Source organism: Orbicella faveolata, unplaced genomic scaffold, assembly GCF_042242905.1.
Source record: "Orbicella faveolata isolate gen_17 unplaced genomic scaffold, um_ofav_v1 contig_3, whole genome shotgun sequence".
NCBI lineage: Eukaryota > Metazoa > Cnidaria > Anthozoa > Scleractinia > Merulinidae > Orbicella > Orbicella faveolata.
The window spans coordinates 16,674,408-16,691,710 of record NW_028301558.1 but is presented as its reverse complement, the minus strand read 5'-3'; the positions used below and the strand labels follow the sequence as shown (position 1 = coordinate 16,691,710).

Here is a 17,303-nt window from a genome sequence, read left to right as displayed (position 1 = left end):
CACAATCTTTTGTTTTGCGTTCATACACTGCGTGAATTACGTAACCAAAACGTTTCTATTGGTTAGTTCCGCAGTACGGAGTAAACAACTATTGTGTTTTGTGCACGGTCAAGGCCAAAAAAGCGAACAAAAATCTACAACAAAGACATTTGTCGGGTTTCATAACCATTCCCCTCTATTAACTATGCTGAAATCAGGGGTTCGTTTATGGAGATGGTGGAAGCAAAAGCCTGATCTAAGACCAACTCAAGTTAGCCCGAGTATCATGCCGGGGAAGAGAAGGGAGAGAAAATCAGGATACTCAGGCTAAGCTCAGGTAAAATCAACAACAGACTCCGGCATGCCATGTTGTTCACTACATAACTTAAAATTTATAACACAATAAAGCAGAGATGCATCGAACTTTAATCACGGCGCTTGCAAAAATCCCAAGTCATTGTTACTAGACTCCTCCTGCAGGTATTTGTGGATACTGTGATCACAAGCTAACCTTGAGATTTCTTCCCAATTCGATACTGAAACAGTTATACACGCGCTGATCTACAGGAAATCCACGACGGGCAATTCGCTTGGAAAGTGCAACCCGAAAATTGATCTCAAGCTTTGAGAGAAAAGAGTTACAATCTCGTTAGCTTATTTCTAGAGAATGTTTGAGACCAGTGAGGCGTGATTGGTCAAAATCCAAGCTTAGTCAGGCTTAGTCCTAATCGTTTTCTCTGTCTTGGGCACGAAGCGCAAGCAAGGTCCTGGCGCAAAGTTTAGTCAACGCACGGGTAGTTCACAGGTTGCATGCTCGCTGATACTTTTACTGAAAGGTCTCCATGACTCACCTAGGAGAAGAAAACAAGTATATAAGTATCAAATGACCTGATCAGTGGGATAATGAAAATAATAGAAGCAATCCCGCTAATTTTCACTATTGTAATTTTTGAAAAGCTTAGACGTAGAGATCTGTAGAAATCCATAAACGATGGCAAGCTATGTAAATTTGATGAAGTCAGTGCTCGTGAGATGACAGGAACCCAAAGGGAAACCTGGCACAAGAATTGGGAGAGGATTAGCAAGTGGCTCGACTTGTAAATGTGAGGTTCCGCGCTGTTAGCTTGGTTGAACGCAGACGATTCCTTTTCAGTTTTTGGCAAATGCTACATGTAAATAACAGTGGGTTGGGGATTAACCAACAACCGGGGAGCAGGATTGGCGTCGTGGAAAGAGCGCTTACCTCCCAACAGTGTGGCCCGGGGTAGATTCCGGTCCAGTGTCATACAATGTATGTGGGCAGTGTTGTTGGGTTTCGCCTTGCTCCGAGGGTTTTTCGACGGATACACTGGTTTTCTTCCCTCCACAAAAACCAACGTCTCCAAATTCCAATACGACCAGGATGTAGGGCTCACATGAAAACCAGTTAAGGCTGATGTGGCTTCCTCTCTAAATATTTCAATTTATTTATTTATTATTTATTTATTTATTTATTTTGCCCTTCATCCCCTCTTGCTATTAATAAATAATTATTAATCTCAATGATGTCACAGTACCTTTGGTTACCTCTAACTGCCTTCTACCACCTGCAGTGGAAACAAAAAACACTGATGGGAAACCAACTTAACGAAACTGATGGATACATGTACATCAGAAGTGGGGCTCTAAAAAGGGCGTATTTTAAAAACAATTTTGGAAAGCTTTACGGAGACTAAAAAATGTTACAAAATGAATCTAATTCAACTGCAAGCAAGCTGTTGCATCCAACCTTCCCCGCACATGTTAGTGTACGTACTCTGTTTCCCTTAAAAGGAGCTACGTCACAGTTTGCAGATCTTGAAAAGTTAAGCCTAAATTGTTCCAGTTCGTGGTTTGTAATCCGTGTCAATCTTCTCCATCCTCAACCATCCTTGTTCTTTTATGGTTTAGTATTATCTCTTTAGTGTTTTTCTATCAAAGTAAACTATTATTTTCAGGTGTCCTTCAATTTAGAGCTAGTTTTGTACGTGGCCAAAATAACTCAAAATACCGTGACTGAGCTCTTTTAAGCTCTGTAATAGCTCGGCTTCTAGTTCTTTCAGATAAAGTCTTAAGCTTCCACCATTGCCAGGCATACTGGGCTTCAGGGCTTCGCTTCGTTGACAAAGTAACTTTGGTCACCTCACTAATTGCTAGACACTTTTATGTAAGTTTTTAGAATTGGTTGTACATCATGATGCTATTTTCTCGCTGACCATCATCTACATTGATGTTGATCTCTGTTAAGCCTTGCGAGGGATCTTGTAGATAGAGCACACACGCGTAAATATGTCAGCCAAAAATGTTCAAAACTTAATGTGATGTTTCTCATCAAGCCAACTTGATAACTACATGCATAGTCATATTCTTACACTGCAGCTTAAGATACATGTACTCTCTTTTACGAGTAGCTTTTCACCTGCATGGTGTGACAACATGGTTTTACCTACTACGGCCTTAAAAATCAGAACCAGCCTGTACAGCGTATTACTGAAACACGCTACATGAAAGTACTCAATCCGCACTGAATGGTCACAAAGAAGGGTTCCAACCAGAATCAATGAGAAAGGCAGGAATTCAAATAAATATCATGTTACATGCAAGTAAACTGAAGGAAACAAAACGTGAAAGCAAAACACCTGTAAATACACTGACAAATACTCCCGTATTGCAATGTCAAATACTGGGAAACCAAGACCTTTTGAGCCACTGTACATTTAGGTTTTCCATGTCCTTTGTGTTATGTCTCACAGGAATACCTCCAATAAAGATGCGATATCTCTTTAATCCATTTCACCGTATAACCGTGTGAGGATTCAGTAGCACAACCAGCATAAAGGCAAAATGTAAGAGAAGAACTGGTTAGCAATGATACCAAAATACGGTGCTTCGATAAGGTCGATTGTACACTGTCTATGTCCTCAAGTTGTCTCAATGCCACCACCAAGCCCCTACTTCCCTATGCTTGAATTTATTCAAACCTTAAAGGAGCTCAGTCACGGTGTTTCGTCGTTTTTTTTTTTTTTTTTTTTTTTTTTTGGTCACCTACAAAATCTCCTTTAATTGGAAAGAAACCTGAAAATAATAGTTTACTAAGATAGGGAAACATCAAAGAGATAACAATAAACCATAAAGGAACAAGGATGGTCAAGGATGGAGAAGATTGATACGGATTGCAAACGACGAATTTGAAAAATTGAGGCTAAACTTTTCAAAATGTGCAAACCGTGACTGAGCTCCTTTAACAACCCTTGAGGGAAACAGGGAGACTCTGACTGGCACTGCTAACGCCACTTAAAACGTTCATGACAAAATGATTACATTATTATCAATATTTATAGTTCCAACTCTGGAGTGGTCCACCTAGTGTGATCAACACAGTCCAATTCAAGACTTTTTCCACCTAGAGAGGTAGACTAGGTGAACTAATACATTTCCATTTATGACTACACTGCAACTGTACATTTGGTTTTGATTTCCACAAACACGACCAATCCACTATTTTCAGTTCTGGTTACTCTGAGAAAGTGCAGCACTGTCTAAATTTATTCAGATATAAAGAACTGTAGCAATCGAAAGTAATTTCAGACTTTTAATTATTGGCATAGAACCTTCAAATTTAGTAGGAAGCTTGAAATAACAGTGAACATTACCCTAGGTACTGGAGAAATAAATGCTATAGCTATTCTTGAACATGTTAAGCTGATTGTCACTCAGTACCAAGGTTGTTCCTGTGGGGAAACTATAACACATTACAGTCAGAATATGATAAAAGAAAAATATAATCAAGAAAATAATAATCTTTAATCTGGTTTCAACTAATTTTGCCACTACAAAGCAAAATCTGGGTAAATAAGGAGCTGCTTTTAATAAAGTTAATTGCCATATTTCTGACTGCAGATAACTGGCTGCTAAGTTATCACAATACACTGCCATCTTAAGACGGCAAAATCAATACAATTAATAATAATTAGTTGTAATATTAATTTCAATATTACTGTTTTCCTGCACGATCTATTGTCGGTTAAAAACGTAATGTTCAAGGTTTGATGCACAGTCCTTGCATAAGAAATACACGGTGCGTTCCGCAGTAAGTATTAGCCTGCTATTCGGGGTTAAGCTGTGAGCTGAGAGCTCTCTTGTTTGTGGCAGAGCTTCGAGTAACCTTGCTCGAACGACAGAGCCAAGACAAGGGAGATGGTTCATACTCTGTAATTCCATCACGCGAAAGCCAACATGAAATCCAGACAAGAGAGCAGCACAAAATCCAAACATGAGTGCGTGTGTACAATGCGCAAGTGAAATTATTTCGTAATTTCACGAGTACACGAGAAATTTTGCGCCAAACGTTGCCATGGAAGTTTGGTAATTTCACATGTGAACTTATAAATTAACGCTTAAATTTCGCGCCAAAATTATGGAGTAATTTGTCACCCATGATATTATGGTGTAGATCCTCTGGTTAAGCTTTGAAGGCCAGAACCCAATAAACAAGTTGATACACTTATAAATTTACTCATTCAAAAAAAAAACTTTAAAATTAAGAATCAAAAGACAGCAAACATGTATTTTCCCTCCCCCCAAAAATAACCAACACACAATTTGCGCACCATAACTGTATTTACAAACTTAATCTTAGCTTAGTTGCTACAATAATGGTCGAATTGGCTAATTAGTAATGGAAAAACGACACTGCTTAAGTAGGGCTAAAAGAATCACAAGATATAGAGAAGTTCATCATTTAATCTACAACTACGTATTTTTTTCCGTTCTTTTCAAAACATTCTAGCTAAATTTAGGGGTGGCAGTTTGCACTTATACACCACATAACAATACAGTCTACATCATGGATGGTTCTTTTTTTCATATTATTTAAAGCGTGATTTGAAACTCTTTGTCACTCACGTCTGAGCCCTGAGTTCAACTAACACAAGCCCTGGTTAGAACGTTCCCAACATTTTTCAACAATGACATCATTTTTCCAACAATGATCAAACATTTGCGATCAGTATCACGGCATGTCAACATTGTATGCAGTCCAAAACAGGAAGGTCAAACAAGATTTCATTTCCTCCCACATTGGAACTGTTTGACCTGGGCATAACATAATGAAAAACACATGCGCATTGCCCATGATGTGTGTACTGTTTTGGAAATTCGTGACTAGTATACAAAGGATCTATTGACTTACACTCTGTAACAATGATTACTTGATGCAATTTGCATGCATCATGTGAAAGTGTGATAGGAATGAACTTAGGTTTCCCAAAAGAAGCTGTCCTACAGTGTACAATGCCCATGACTTCACATCACTGAGACTACACCTTAACACAAACTTTGCTTCCTTGTACATATATCTTTCTGTAGAATGTATGCAGTGGCCCCATTAGTCTCAGAATAAGAACATGTAGCTTTGTGTGTGAAAAATTACAAACAACAGTTTGTGAAGACATATGCAGCCATTCACAAAAGTGTGCAACTACATGTATCTAAGAGCCGCTCTTAAAATGTCTAATGTCTAACAATTAGAATAGAGTGAATGGTGGATTCAAGAACACACAAAAACTCAAGTCTTATTAACAGTGTTCGTTGGCTCAAACCTTTTCTGTGATGAAAGGATGTGTGAGAGCCTGATTGAGTGAGATCCTTTTTGCTGGGTCTAACATGAGACATTTGTCAAGTAGATCCTTCAGTTGCATGACTTTCCGCTTATGTTCCTCGTTCAGCTTTTTGTAACCAAGTAAGGATTCAACCACTTCTTTGTTTGGGTTGATTGTGCCCATTACAGTTATCTTTCCCTAGAAAAAGAAGGTTGCAGTCGCTCATCAGCATTGTGAAACCAGGTCTTTTTGGATCAAAGCACTGTTACAGAGTTTGCAAGTGCTCTTTAAAATGTAAGTTCCACAAATGCTGGGAATGTATAAATGCACAGTCTCTCTTCAACAAAAATTATATACAGAAAATTTATCAAACCAACAATTTTTAGACTTGGCCAAAGTAACACTTGCAGTGTACATAGATATGTGTAGTACTTTTAACTTGTCAAACACTTTTATCACTCTGGCTCAGGGTTTGGGTAGCCACATCCTCTGCATATGACATTAAATAAAATTATCCTTATCCTTCAGAAATCATATATGCAAGTGTCAAATGGTGTGCAGAAGCTCATACAGTCTACACGAGTATACAGTCATGTCCCAGAAAGAAATAGTTATTTTCAAACATTTTCACAAAGTTGTCTGCTTTTTTGGAAATTCCAGGAAATGTTGATCCATGCCACCCTTTTTATCTAAATTTTTTAATTCATTTTTATAAGGAAACTTCCTTTTTGCTTTTATTTGTCAACGACAACTGGAAAAGTCCAAACCAGAATTTTTGTTGAATGGATTAGTGCCACATGTCAATAACTAATTAACAATTTTCTCATACATACATGTATGTATGGGTGTATTTCTACCAAGCTTAAGGTACCCTCTAATTTTTTTTTCCGAAACAATTAACATGACTTACCCTTTGAGTGATTTTGTCAACCTCATGGTAAAGAAAGTTACAATTTTCGTCAAAGTGTTGATCCCGCAGTGCCCCTTTTCGAATCATCTTGTTGGGAATTTTACCTTTGTAGTCCATCATCAGTTTGAGCATTTCATTGTTGGTTTTTCCAGAAAACATAATCTTTCCAGTGTAAAGCTCAAACACTGTAGTTGCCACAGACCATAAGTCTATGTTGTAGTCATACTTTGCTCCTATAACTAAAAACAAGAAAAACATCACATGAAATTATGGTGCAAACTCTAGCTTGTATTCTTCATTTCCCCTGGCCTGCAAACCAGGCCTCTAGCCAGATGGCATCCAGGCATCCTGTGGACAGCCACTTATTAGAGAAAATTGTCCTATTTTTTTATATGTTGCCTTATAAATTGTTCATTTGAGCAGGCCTTATAGCACATTTTGGACACCCACTTTTCAAATCCTGTGGGAGACGTGGTGGCCTCATGGTGAGTGTGCTCGTCCCCAGATCGAGCGGTCCGGGTTCAAGCACTGGCTGGGGACATTGTGTTGTGTTCTTGGGCAAGACACTTTACTCTCACAGTGCCTCTCTCCACCCAAGAGCATAAATGGGTACCGGCAAATTGTTGGGGAAACCTAACAAATTGTGGGGGAGTGACCTGCGATGGACAAGCCTCCCATCCAGGGGAAGTAGAAATACTCCTAGCCGCTTCATGCTACAGAAACCAGGATAAGCTCCAGCAGCTATGAGCCATTGGGCTCCAAGGCTTCACTTACACTTTTTCAAATCCTGGGTAAAAGCCTGCTCCAAACACAGACAGATTATGTGTTTGCAGGTTACGTTTCCCTTGGAGGTTGAAAAAATTGGCATTCCACTTTCTTTCCAAAACAGAGCACAAAGGAAGGTCAAATCAGTTCAATAAAAGTTGTGTCACAATTAAATGGACCCATCAGTCTACATGATCATATAACCAACTCAGTGTCCATATTTTTTATGATAAAAAAAAAAAACAACTTACTTATTTCAGGTGCTCTATAAAAACGACTGACTAGATATGGAGTTATATCACAGTCTGCAGCAAAGGAAGCTGATCCAAAATCACACAGTTTTACAACAAGTTTTGATTCATTCACCTGCAACAAAAAACAGACAAAATGATTAACAATAACAGGTTTACATCAAAATAGCAATATTGAGAAGAGACCTGGCATTTTTACTTCTGTAGGGGGTTACACAAATCACTGAGCCAGGAAACAATGATTGCTGCCTGAGGACAATCTTTGATAGCTTGCAAAAACACAGCTATACTCTAGAATGTACATGTATGTATGTTGAGAAATACGTACAAAGAAACAAATTTAAAATGATTTCTGGCCTTCAGAAGACATTTGAACTGGACCCTCCAGACACTGTGCTATTCATAGCTAAGTGACTCGAACTACAGGACATACATACATGTACATGAACAGCACCCTGTAGCAGGGCTGTCATTAAGGGCCGTAAGCCGTAACACCTGTTATGGCTGAGTATGCCTGATTTTCCCTTGATGCTACAGGTGAAATTCCCTGTTGTTTAGAGAATTCACCCACAAAGTAACAAATTTGCTATGGGTGTGGACAGTAAGGCTACGGGTGACTAAGAAATTAATGACAACCCTGCTGCAGTTCACATGCACTGGATAAACTTAAGGAGTGAAGACACAAGCAAATGTATAGTACAACTACAATACATGTAGTACTAGTGTGTGAAACATACATGCACATTGTAAAAAAGCATATGATAAACCATACACTGTAAGTGATTACAATCTGCCTGCTTAAAAATTGCATGTTCAACTTCTTTTCTAGCTACCAAGATTCTAGTGTACCTTACCAGGATGTTATCAGGTTTAATGTCTGCATGGATTATACCAGTCTTCTTCAAGAGTTTCAGGGCAAGGAATAACTGCTGACTGTAAGATCGCACTGCTTTGTAATGCAGTCCCACGTTTTGACCATACTTGCGTAAAACTTCTCTCAAGTTCATGCTAATCACAAGAATAAAACAAAATATAAACAATTGAACAGCAAATGAATAGCATTACATGTACATATTGCCTTCTGTTAAATCATTTTAAGAGGTACTTGTAAGTATCATTGAAGTAAAACAAAAGAATAAGCCACCACTTGTAATTCAACAAAGGAAATGCAGTTCAATATACAGTGTACCTAAATACTGTTAGTGTACTTCCCCTCCTCCTTAGGTACATTTTTATCTCACAGTAAGCGTGCTGACTGACTAGAGATGTTCCTAGATCCACAAGCACTTGAGGGTAAATGTACTGATTGGAAGAAGGTCCCTATCTTTGTTTCCTTAGGAATAGTTTCCTTAGTGAGCTAAACTTCCCCTTTCTCTGTATGTGTAAACAATATTCGATCATAGTACTTAAATGTTGTTGTTTAATGATACCCTTGGTGCAATTTGGTTTTTACAGTACTTTGTTTCATAAATGTACGTACATTATAATACATTAAGATACAACGTACACCAGAACATAAGAAAATATCAAATAGTTCACAAATACATGTGCAGCACCTGTACATGTAAGGCTAACAATGAAACTTGGGAACTTCAATATCCTGATAGCTAGCTACTGTAGCATGCAATGTACTATCAACAATGTCTAAAATGTGCATACAATTCACTGTACCCACCTGAGTGATTCAAAGACTAAACACAAATGATTCTTGTGAAAGAAGTGTCGAAACAATTGCAGGCAGTGATACTTGTCATCTGGGTCAGCCGAGTTCAGCTTCTTTAGGAATTCAAGTTCTTTGAGGCCTGTTTTGTGCCTATGATTAAACAGATACAGGAAACATAAGAGTGAAACAGTTAGTGTTTGTCACAAGAGGAGTTTGATTATCCTGGGGCTGTCAGTGGCTGGCAATACATGCACATGTATATCCCTAGCCCCTCAATTATAGACACTGCCCTCATTGTTGTGCCAATGGAACAGCTGTTACAGTGAGGGCATTCAAGCTGTTAACACTTAATATATTTTTGTACATTCTTTAAGTGACTACAGAATGAAGGCTCTTCATATTGAAAAAAGGATATAGCATTTTTAAACCGTAAATTAAAACACAAATCTTGCAAATTACATGTATGTGAAGAGTTTTCATTTTCATTGTAGGAATTAGCAAGGAGTGACAGGCCTGCACAACTTCTAACAATGGAAACTTTTGTACCATGTAATATATGACCCCTTTATAGTTTTGCTCTTACGAGTATGTCTTTTAGGGATTTACCTCTTTTATACGATATTAGTGGTGGCTCTTTGAAAATTCGCCGTAGAGAAGGCTGATTTTGTATCAAGTGCCATTTTTCCATTAAAACATTTTTGAGGTTGGGCACTGATGGTTGATATTGTGTTACAAAAGGCAAGAGTTCTTTCCGGCTTTCATGTTTTTGTCTTAGCGCCGATTCCCTTTCTGTGAATTTAATATCTGAAAGGAGTGTTTCGATCAGATTTTTTGGATAACCTCTAGCAAGGAGACGTGATTTGAATTTGTAAATGTTCTCTTCAAATGTTGCTCTTGAAGAGTTAGTTCGTAAGAGTCTTAGAGCTTCGCCCTTCATGAATCCCTTTTTGACACCCGGTGGGTGGCTAGAGGAAAAATGAGTGTATTGAAAGGTTTCAGTTGGCTTAAAGTGTGTTTTTATATCCAGGATGGATTGATCTCTAAATCGTTTGCCTTTGTATACAACTGTATCCAGAAATGTAGTTTCAGTATTTGAAATTTGTCCGCCGATAGCGGTTTAGGTTTGGATTTGTTATTTAAGCCTCTCGCTGGAGTTAAGCAATTTGTGGTTTTAAGCAAGACCGCGGTTTCGAATCTTCACGATTCTCGTCAGTTGCTATTTTCAACTATTTGTAAGTGGAACAGTAGAGTGTTTAACTCAATTCTGATCCACCAAGGGACTTTTTGGCAGTTTGGGTTTATATAGCCACAGCATTTTGAAGTTGGGATCGAAAAAGGCGCATTCTGATTGGTCCTTGCCAGTCAATCAGTTTGCTGTATTTTCGATCCTATATGCTCTCAAGCTCTAAGTTGTGTTTTTGTAGAGGTGGTTAAGTGGAGTTTTTCATAATATAACATGGCTTTTGAGTACTAGTATCATTTTGTGTTAAAATACACTATGTTTTGAATGCTTTTGCTCAGTTATGAAGTAAAGCGTTCAGTATATCGTGCGCATTTCTTGATATATTCTTTAAGTTTTGTACGGTACACAATGTACAGTATTGTGTGTTATGTTGAGGTTTCGCGTGTCAGAACGGGGCTCTGTCTGGAAAGTATCACAGTAGGAATTAGCAAGGAGTGACAGGCCTGCACAACTTCTAACAATGGAAACTTTTGTACCATGTAATATATGACCCCTTTATAGTTTTGCTCTTACGAGTATGTCTTTTAGGGATTTACCTCTTTTATACGATATTAGTGGTGGCTCTTTGAAAATTCGCCGTAGAGAAGGCTGATTTTGTATCAAGTGCCATTTTTCCATTAAAACATTTTTGAGGTTGGGCACTGATGGTTGATATTGTGTTACAAAAGGCAAGAGTTCTTTCCGGCTTTCATGTTTTTGTCTTAGCGCCGATTCCCTTTCTGTGAATTTAATATCTGAAAGGAGTGTTTCGATCAGATTTTTTGGATAACCTCTAGCAAGGAGACGTGATTTGAATTTGTAAATGTTCTCTTCAAATGTTGCTCTTGAAGAGTTAGTTTGTAAGAGTCTTAGAGCTTCGCCCTTCACGAATCCCTTTTTGACACCCGGTGGGTGGCTAGAGGAAAAATGAGTGTATTGAAAGGTTTCAGTTGGCTTAAAGTGTGTTTTTATATCCAGGATGGATTGATCTCTAAATCGTTTGCCTTTGTATACAACTGTATCCAGAAATGTAGTTTCAGTATTTGAAATTTGTCCGCCGATAGCGGTTTAGCTTTGGATTTGTTATTTAAGCCTCTCGCTGGAGTTAAGCAATTTGCCAGCGAGAGGCTTAAATAACAAATCCAAACCTAAACCGCTATCGGCGGACAAATTTCAAATACTGAAACTACATTTCTGGATACAGTTGTATACAAAGGCAAACGATTTAGAGATCAATCCATCCTGGATATAAAAACACACTTTAAGCCAACTGAAACCTTTCAATACACTCATTTTTCCTCTAGCCACCCACCGGGTGTCAAAAAGGGATTCGTGAAGGGCGAAGCTCTAAGACTCTTACGAACTAACTCTTCAAGAGCAACATTTGAAGAGAACATTTACAAATTCAAATCACGTCTCCTTGCTAGAGGTTATCCAAAAAATCTGATCGAAACACTCCTTTCAGATATTAAATTCACAGAAAGGGAATCGGCGCTAAGACAAAAACATGAAAGCCGGAAAGAACTCTTGCCTTTTGTAACACAATATCAACCATCAGTGCCCAACCTCAAAAATGTTTTAATGGAAAAATGGCACTTGATACAAAATCAGCCTTCTCTACGGCAAATTTTCAAAGAGCCACCACTAATATCGTATAAAAGAGGTAAATCCCTAAAAGACATACTCGTAAGAGCAAAACTATAAAGGGGTCATATATTACATGGTACAAAAGTTTCCATTGTTAGAAGTTGTGCAGGCCTGTCACTCCTTGCTAATTCCTACTGGAAAAGGGCAAAAATATAGCAAGCTAATTAGATGCCCTTGTTTAATTGACAATAATAATTAGGGTAAAAAAGTTAACTTAACATAGGAGAGGACGAGGTATGAATTAATTAATACTGAGCAAAATAATACTGGAAGAGTGCCTTTTTAAAACGTTTTCTAGTCGCTAAGTTATGTATAGATAAAGGAAGGTCATTCCAATAGTAACATCCAATAACAGTGGGGCAAAATTTCCTTATATTTATTCTGGAGAAACCGGGATTTAAGTGTTGTAGGGATGCACTTCAAGTAACGTAGTTATGCTGCTCAGGTACCAGAGATAAGGTGTAATTAGACAGTTTTTCATCAATTAAGTGGTCATATAATAGCTGGCAGGTATATAGTTTAACAGTGTCAGGAAGCTTAATAAGACCAAGGTTTACATAAATGGGGAGTAATATGATCACGAAGTGGCACATTGTTGATTATTCTAATAGCTTTGTTTTGTAGTCTCACCAATTGTGACAATCGAGCCTCGTAATTATTACCCCACAGTACGCAACCATAAGTTAAATAGGGATATATAAGTGCATAATACATACTTGAGTTTTCATTCTATAGTGGTCACAAGTGCATGATTGTACAAATGAATATGCCAAATGTTCATGGATCAACCGTGCTTTTAACTGTAAATGTTACAAATGCAAATTGAGCCAGAATTTCATCCCTTGGCTAAACTTTTTTGAAAATCTTTCAAAAATAACTAAATAACTTATTAAGCAGCATCTTACATCATCTCATTGTTCCTAATGATTTTCACTGCCACCTCTTGGTTTCCCCTTGCTTGATCTCTTGCACGTACAACATTGCCAAATACTCCTGCCCCAGTGTAACCATAAACACAGTAACGCTTGTCAAGAACTTCACTGATGCGAATTCCTACAAAAAGAATACAAACAATAACATAAATGGTGATTCCATTGCATGCTGATCATTGGTGTACCGTGTCTCCCAGATAAGGAAAAACAAAACGTTACTGGACAAGTTTGATGGTGTTACACGTAGTTTAAAATGATTGTTCTTGATTTAAAATAATACCTTAAAGGTGGTCACTTTTTTGAGGCAGTATAAATTTTTCACTGAAACTAAGTCTTAATGCACATGACTGTATACACAAGCAGCCTTTTATAATCACATGTAGCCAGATGGGTGTCCAGGCATCTCATGTTGAGCACTTACAGTGTGTATAAATAATTGTTCATTTGAGCAGACCCTATAACACAATCTAGACGCCCACTTTTCAAATCCTGGCTAAAAGCCTGCACATGATACATGCACATATACAAATATATAGAAGGTCATCTTACTGTAATATCCCTCAGCATCATCCCAGTTGTCTGTGAGGTTAGGATTCTCCTTTCCAGCCTCCACTTTTAGAGCTCTTGCAGGACTCTGAAATGAAAAAAAAAAAAAACAATGTATGTAGGCACACCAAACAATATTGACAATAGAAACAATAGAAAGTGATAATCACCCTTGGAATGGTGGAGTTTCCATCTGGACTAGGTTCACTAAAAAAAACATCAACTATAACATACAGTGTCTGTGTACAAATGTGTCATTATAAATGTACATGATCGAAAAATTGATGTCACGTACAAGTACATTCTACAAATATGCTAGATTCTTACTAAAAGCTTCCTCTACATGTAACTGTAATTTTTAACTAAAACCTTCCTATAAACAAATAACTACAGAAGAAACAGAAGTGCTATTTTCTGACTAAAACTCTGATATGGCCAAATTATGTGAACAGAAATATATACAGTACTTACACTATAATTGTCAGAGAACATATCATCATCAGCAAACATATCACCAACACCAGATTTTGTCTCACTATCTTGTTTAGATTCCTTTTCCTTCACAGCATCTTTAAGTTCATTCCTTGTTTGACTGTTGGCCAGTGCTATTTCTTTTTCTAAATCCTCAGTGGCTAGCTTTTCCACAGCATCACTATCTTCGCTGTCTGATCTGTCTGCTGATGGTGACTGTGACACAAGTGAGGTTGCTATCGATGGTGCATTTGATGTAGTGCCTTGGTACTTCTGCAAAATGGCTAGCCTTTGAAGTCTTCTTTTCTCAATGATTGCATCTTCATCTTCTTGCTCTTCCTCCTCCATCTCAAAATTGTACAGGTCAGCACTGAAATGTGAGAGACGTCAAAATATGACTGTTAAAGGCATAGCGTAATGAGTAATTTATCATGCTGTACATGAAAGTTACAGTATCTTCACATCAAGGGAGAGTTCAAAATACTAGTTTACGAGGAAAAAATGCTGAGGAGGACAAGATAAAAGAAAAAGATGCAAGAATTGTTGTGTATGAGACAACAATCTTGAAAAGTTTAGGTTACATCTTTCTATCATCATGTTAAGCTATCTAGAAATATCACAAGGATATTACTTAGTGAGTGACAAAAAGCCACTCCAAAAATTCCAAGTTCTTGAACCTGTGACTTTGTACACAGCAGTCAGAGTACACAAGTGCTCTGCGACAAAGCTACAGTGGAGAAGACAAGGGGAAGCCAGACTATGTCACAAACTTATGTAGGTTCAAATGTCAACCAGTGTTCAGATCATAGGTTCAACTACTGGTTGACCACTGTTTCAATCAATATTGAAAGTTGACTTGAAGGTTTGTCTGTGGGCAGCTTGAGCAATCAGTGGATAGAAACCTTGAGCTTGTAGCAAACTACTCTGTACATCTTGTACATCTATGTTAAGAATATCAAGAGAACAGCTTAAATAATGGCAACTTACTCGTGGTCTGAGTCTCCTTTATGCGCCTGTCCTTCAGAATAACTCCCCTTGTATTTATCACTATTGCGTCTTCGGCGTGGTGACCTAGACCTACTACGTCGCCTTGGAGATTTACTCCTCCTTCTCGGAGAGCGGCTACGACGCCTTGGGGATCGGCTTCTCCGCTTTGGAGATTTGCTATGTCTTCGTGATCTTGAAGATGACCTTCCTTGTCTCTTTGGTGATCTGCTCCCTCTTCTACCACCTTCCTGTTTACTTTTTCTCTCCTTTGATAAATCTCTCCTTGGTGATCGACTGCCTGATCTCTTTGATCTCTCCCTTGATTTGTGTTGTTGTTTGATGTCAGACTGACCATCTTTCTTGGGTGATTTAGATCTTGAATGGGGTTTAGGTGACCTTGATTTTCTTCCACTGTCCTTTCTGTTAGTGTCAACCTTGGATGAATCTCTCTCTTGGAGCGCAGACTTATCCTTTTCAAAACTATTGCTTTTTAAATTTGAATCACGCCTAGATTTTAACTCAGTTTTACTGCTGTCATGAGAACTGCTATGTCTTCTTGATCGATGACTGTGCGAGTGATCACGAGATCTCTCATCTTTCTGTGAGTCTGTACGTGGTTTACTATTTTCTTTACTGTCTTCTTTCCTCTCTTTATCTCTAGCTGGACTTCGACTCCTTTCCTTGCGTTTTTCATGGCTATCAGACAAAGCCCTGGTGGCGTGCAACTTTCTTTCACTTCCCTGTTCATGTCTTTGTTTCTCTTTGTGTCTGTCTCTGCCATCATCATCTTTTTTATTCCTAGGGAGCCTATCATTTTCATATGCAGATTTTTCGTTTCCCTGAGCAGCCTCTGCCAGCTGTTCTTGAAGAAACGCTTTCCTTCTTTCGAGTTCTAAAAGTTCGTCTGCAATTTTAGACTTTTTCTCGGCGGGTTCGCCATTCTCAGACGCATCTTCCTTGTCCTTTCGCTTGTGCCGTTTGTGCTTGTGCTTGTGACTCTTGTGCTTGTGTTTATGCTTTTTCTTCTTTTTCTTATGATCGTGTTTACGTTCAGATGTCGTTTTTTCGTTCCCAATATGGGGCCCGTCTTCACGAGTTGAGTCACTGCTAAACTCGCGAAAAACAAGAAATGTCATTTAGAAATAAAGGCCGAGCTTTTCTTCAACGATCATTTATAATTTTACATACCTATCTGATGATTCATCTTCTTCTTCTTCTTCCCTTCTGGACTCTCTTTTCTTATCTCTTCTCAGTCCATCAACCTCGGCCGCCATATTGGTTTGCAAACGCGCAGTTTGCCATGCGTTTGCCTCGACCTGGGAATGCTAACAATTACTAAGTGGGACGAGGACAGTAGAAGACGACAGTTATTAAGCGTTGCGTGACAGAGAGAGGCCAGAAGTTAGTTGCAGGTTGTGTACTATGGCAGACATGTCGTCCACCTTTCGACGAGTAGTATGTGTTTTTGGTTTCTAACGATGAAAATGCGTGTCGATCAAGTGCAACGCTACGATCAGCACCAAATTGACGCCGGAGATTAACACGGATTACAAACGACGAGCTTAAAAAATTTAGGATCTGCAGACCATGGCGTTACTCCTTTATAAAATAAATAAATAAATATACATTTATATAGCGCCATTTTCCACTAATTGTCCATGGCGCTTTACAATACTTTAAAATTAAAATCCTAAACGAACATCAAAACATGATCGGGAATCCCAAATAATAGAACAGACCTGAGAAAGACCCAGTGCAGACCACAGTTTCTGTTTTCAAAGTATGGATAGGGCTAGGGTTGATTTTGGGACCTACGAAAAAAAAAAAAAGTCTAGCAAAGGCAGGGGGCACCAAAGACAGTAAACAAATTCGGCCGTGAATTTCTTTGAGTCTCACACGCGGATGGAGCAGCAGGACCGACAGCAGGAGTACGAAGTAAACCAGTGAGGAAACTGGGGCGAGAAATATCCCGGGCCAAAGTTTGTTGGCTGGTTTCACCGCCGTGGTCTGCAGAACAAGCAATTTTGCTGAGAAGACCGCTAGCGGAGAGGGCGGTGCTTACGCCGTGATCCGCGCTGCTACTCGCCTGTTTTGCAATCGAACACATCCGGTTCTGGCCAAGTTCCAGCCCTTCACGAAGAAAGAGAAGTGCTGTGTGACAAAAGAGGATCAGAACTGAAACTATGCCTGTAGGCCCTAAACACTGCTGAAACGTGTTTGGAACATCGTGACAGCCTTGAGGAACAAGAAGTTGAATCGACCTGGCTGATTAAAGAGCGTTAGGAAGTTTATCGTTCTCTTCCTGTCTGTCA

At 38.7% G+C, this 17,303-nt stretch overlaps 1 protein-coding gene across 18 annotated transcripts; it reads right to left on the bottom strand.

The window, feature by feature from the left end:
* Positions 1-382: 382 nt before the first annotated feature.
* Positions 383-16,367, bottom strand: LOC110060265 (uncharacterized). 18 transcript variants are annotated; one of them, XR_016209756.1, is made up of 13 exons: positions 16,180-16,367; positions 14,992-16,098; positions 14,005-14,374; positions 13,537-13,621; positions 12,961-13,108; positions 9,199-9,336; positions 8,378-8,531; positions 7,524-7,638; positions 6,508-6,746; positions 5,598-5,795; positions 2,637-3,739; positions 1,536-1,565; positions 383-1,428 (listed from the first exon to the last, which is right to left on the bottom strand). XR_016209756.1 is itself a non-coding variant. In XM_020767029.2 (12 exons), exons 1-11 carry the CDS (start codon positions 16,263-16,265, stop codon positions 1,548-1,550), a joined length of 2,658 nt encoding a protein of 885 aa, XP_020622688.2. In that variant the 5' UTR covers positions 16,266-16,366; the 3' UTR covers positions 383-1,428; positions 1,536-1,547. The 18 variants fall into 18 exon arrangements, 4 of the variants coding, with proteins under 4 accessions (XP_020622688.2, XP_020622694.2, XP_089154067.1 ...); XR_002297852.2 differs by having other exon boundaries at positions 383-830; XR_016209759.1 differs by having other exon boundaries at positions 2,696-3,739.
* Between the last annotated feature and the right edge of the window lie 936 nt (positions 16,368-17,303).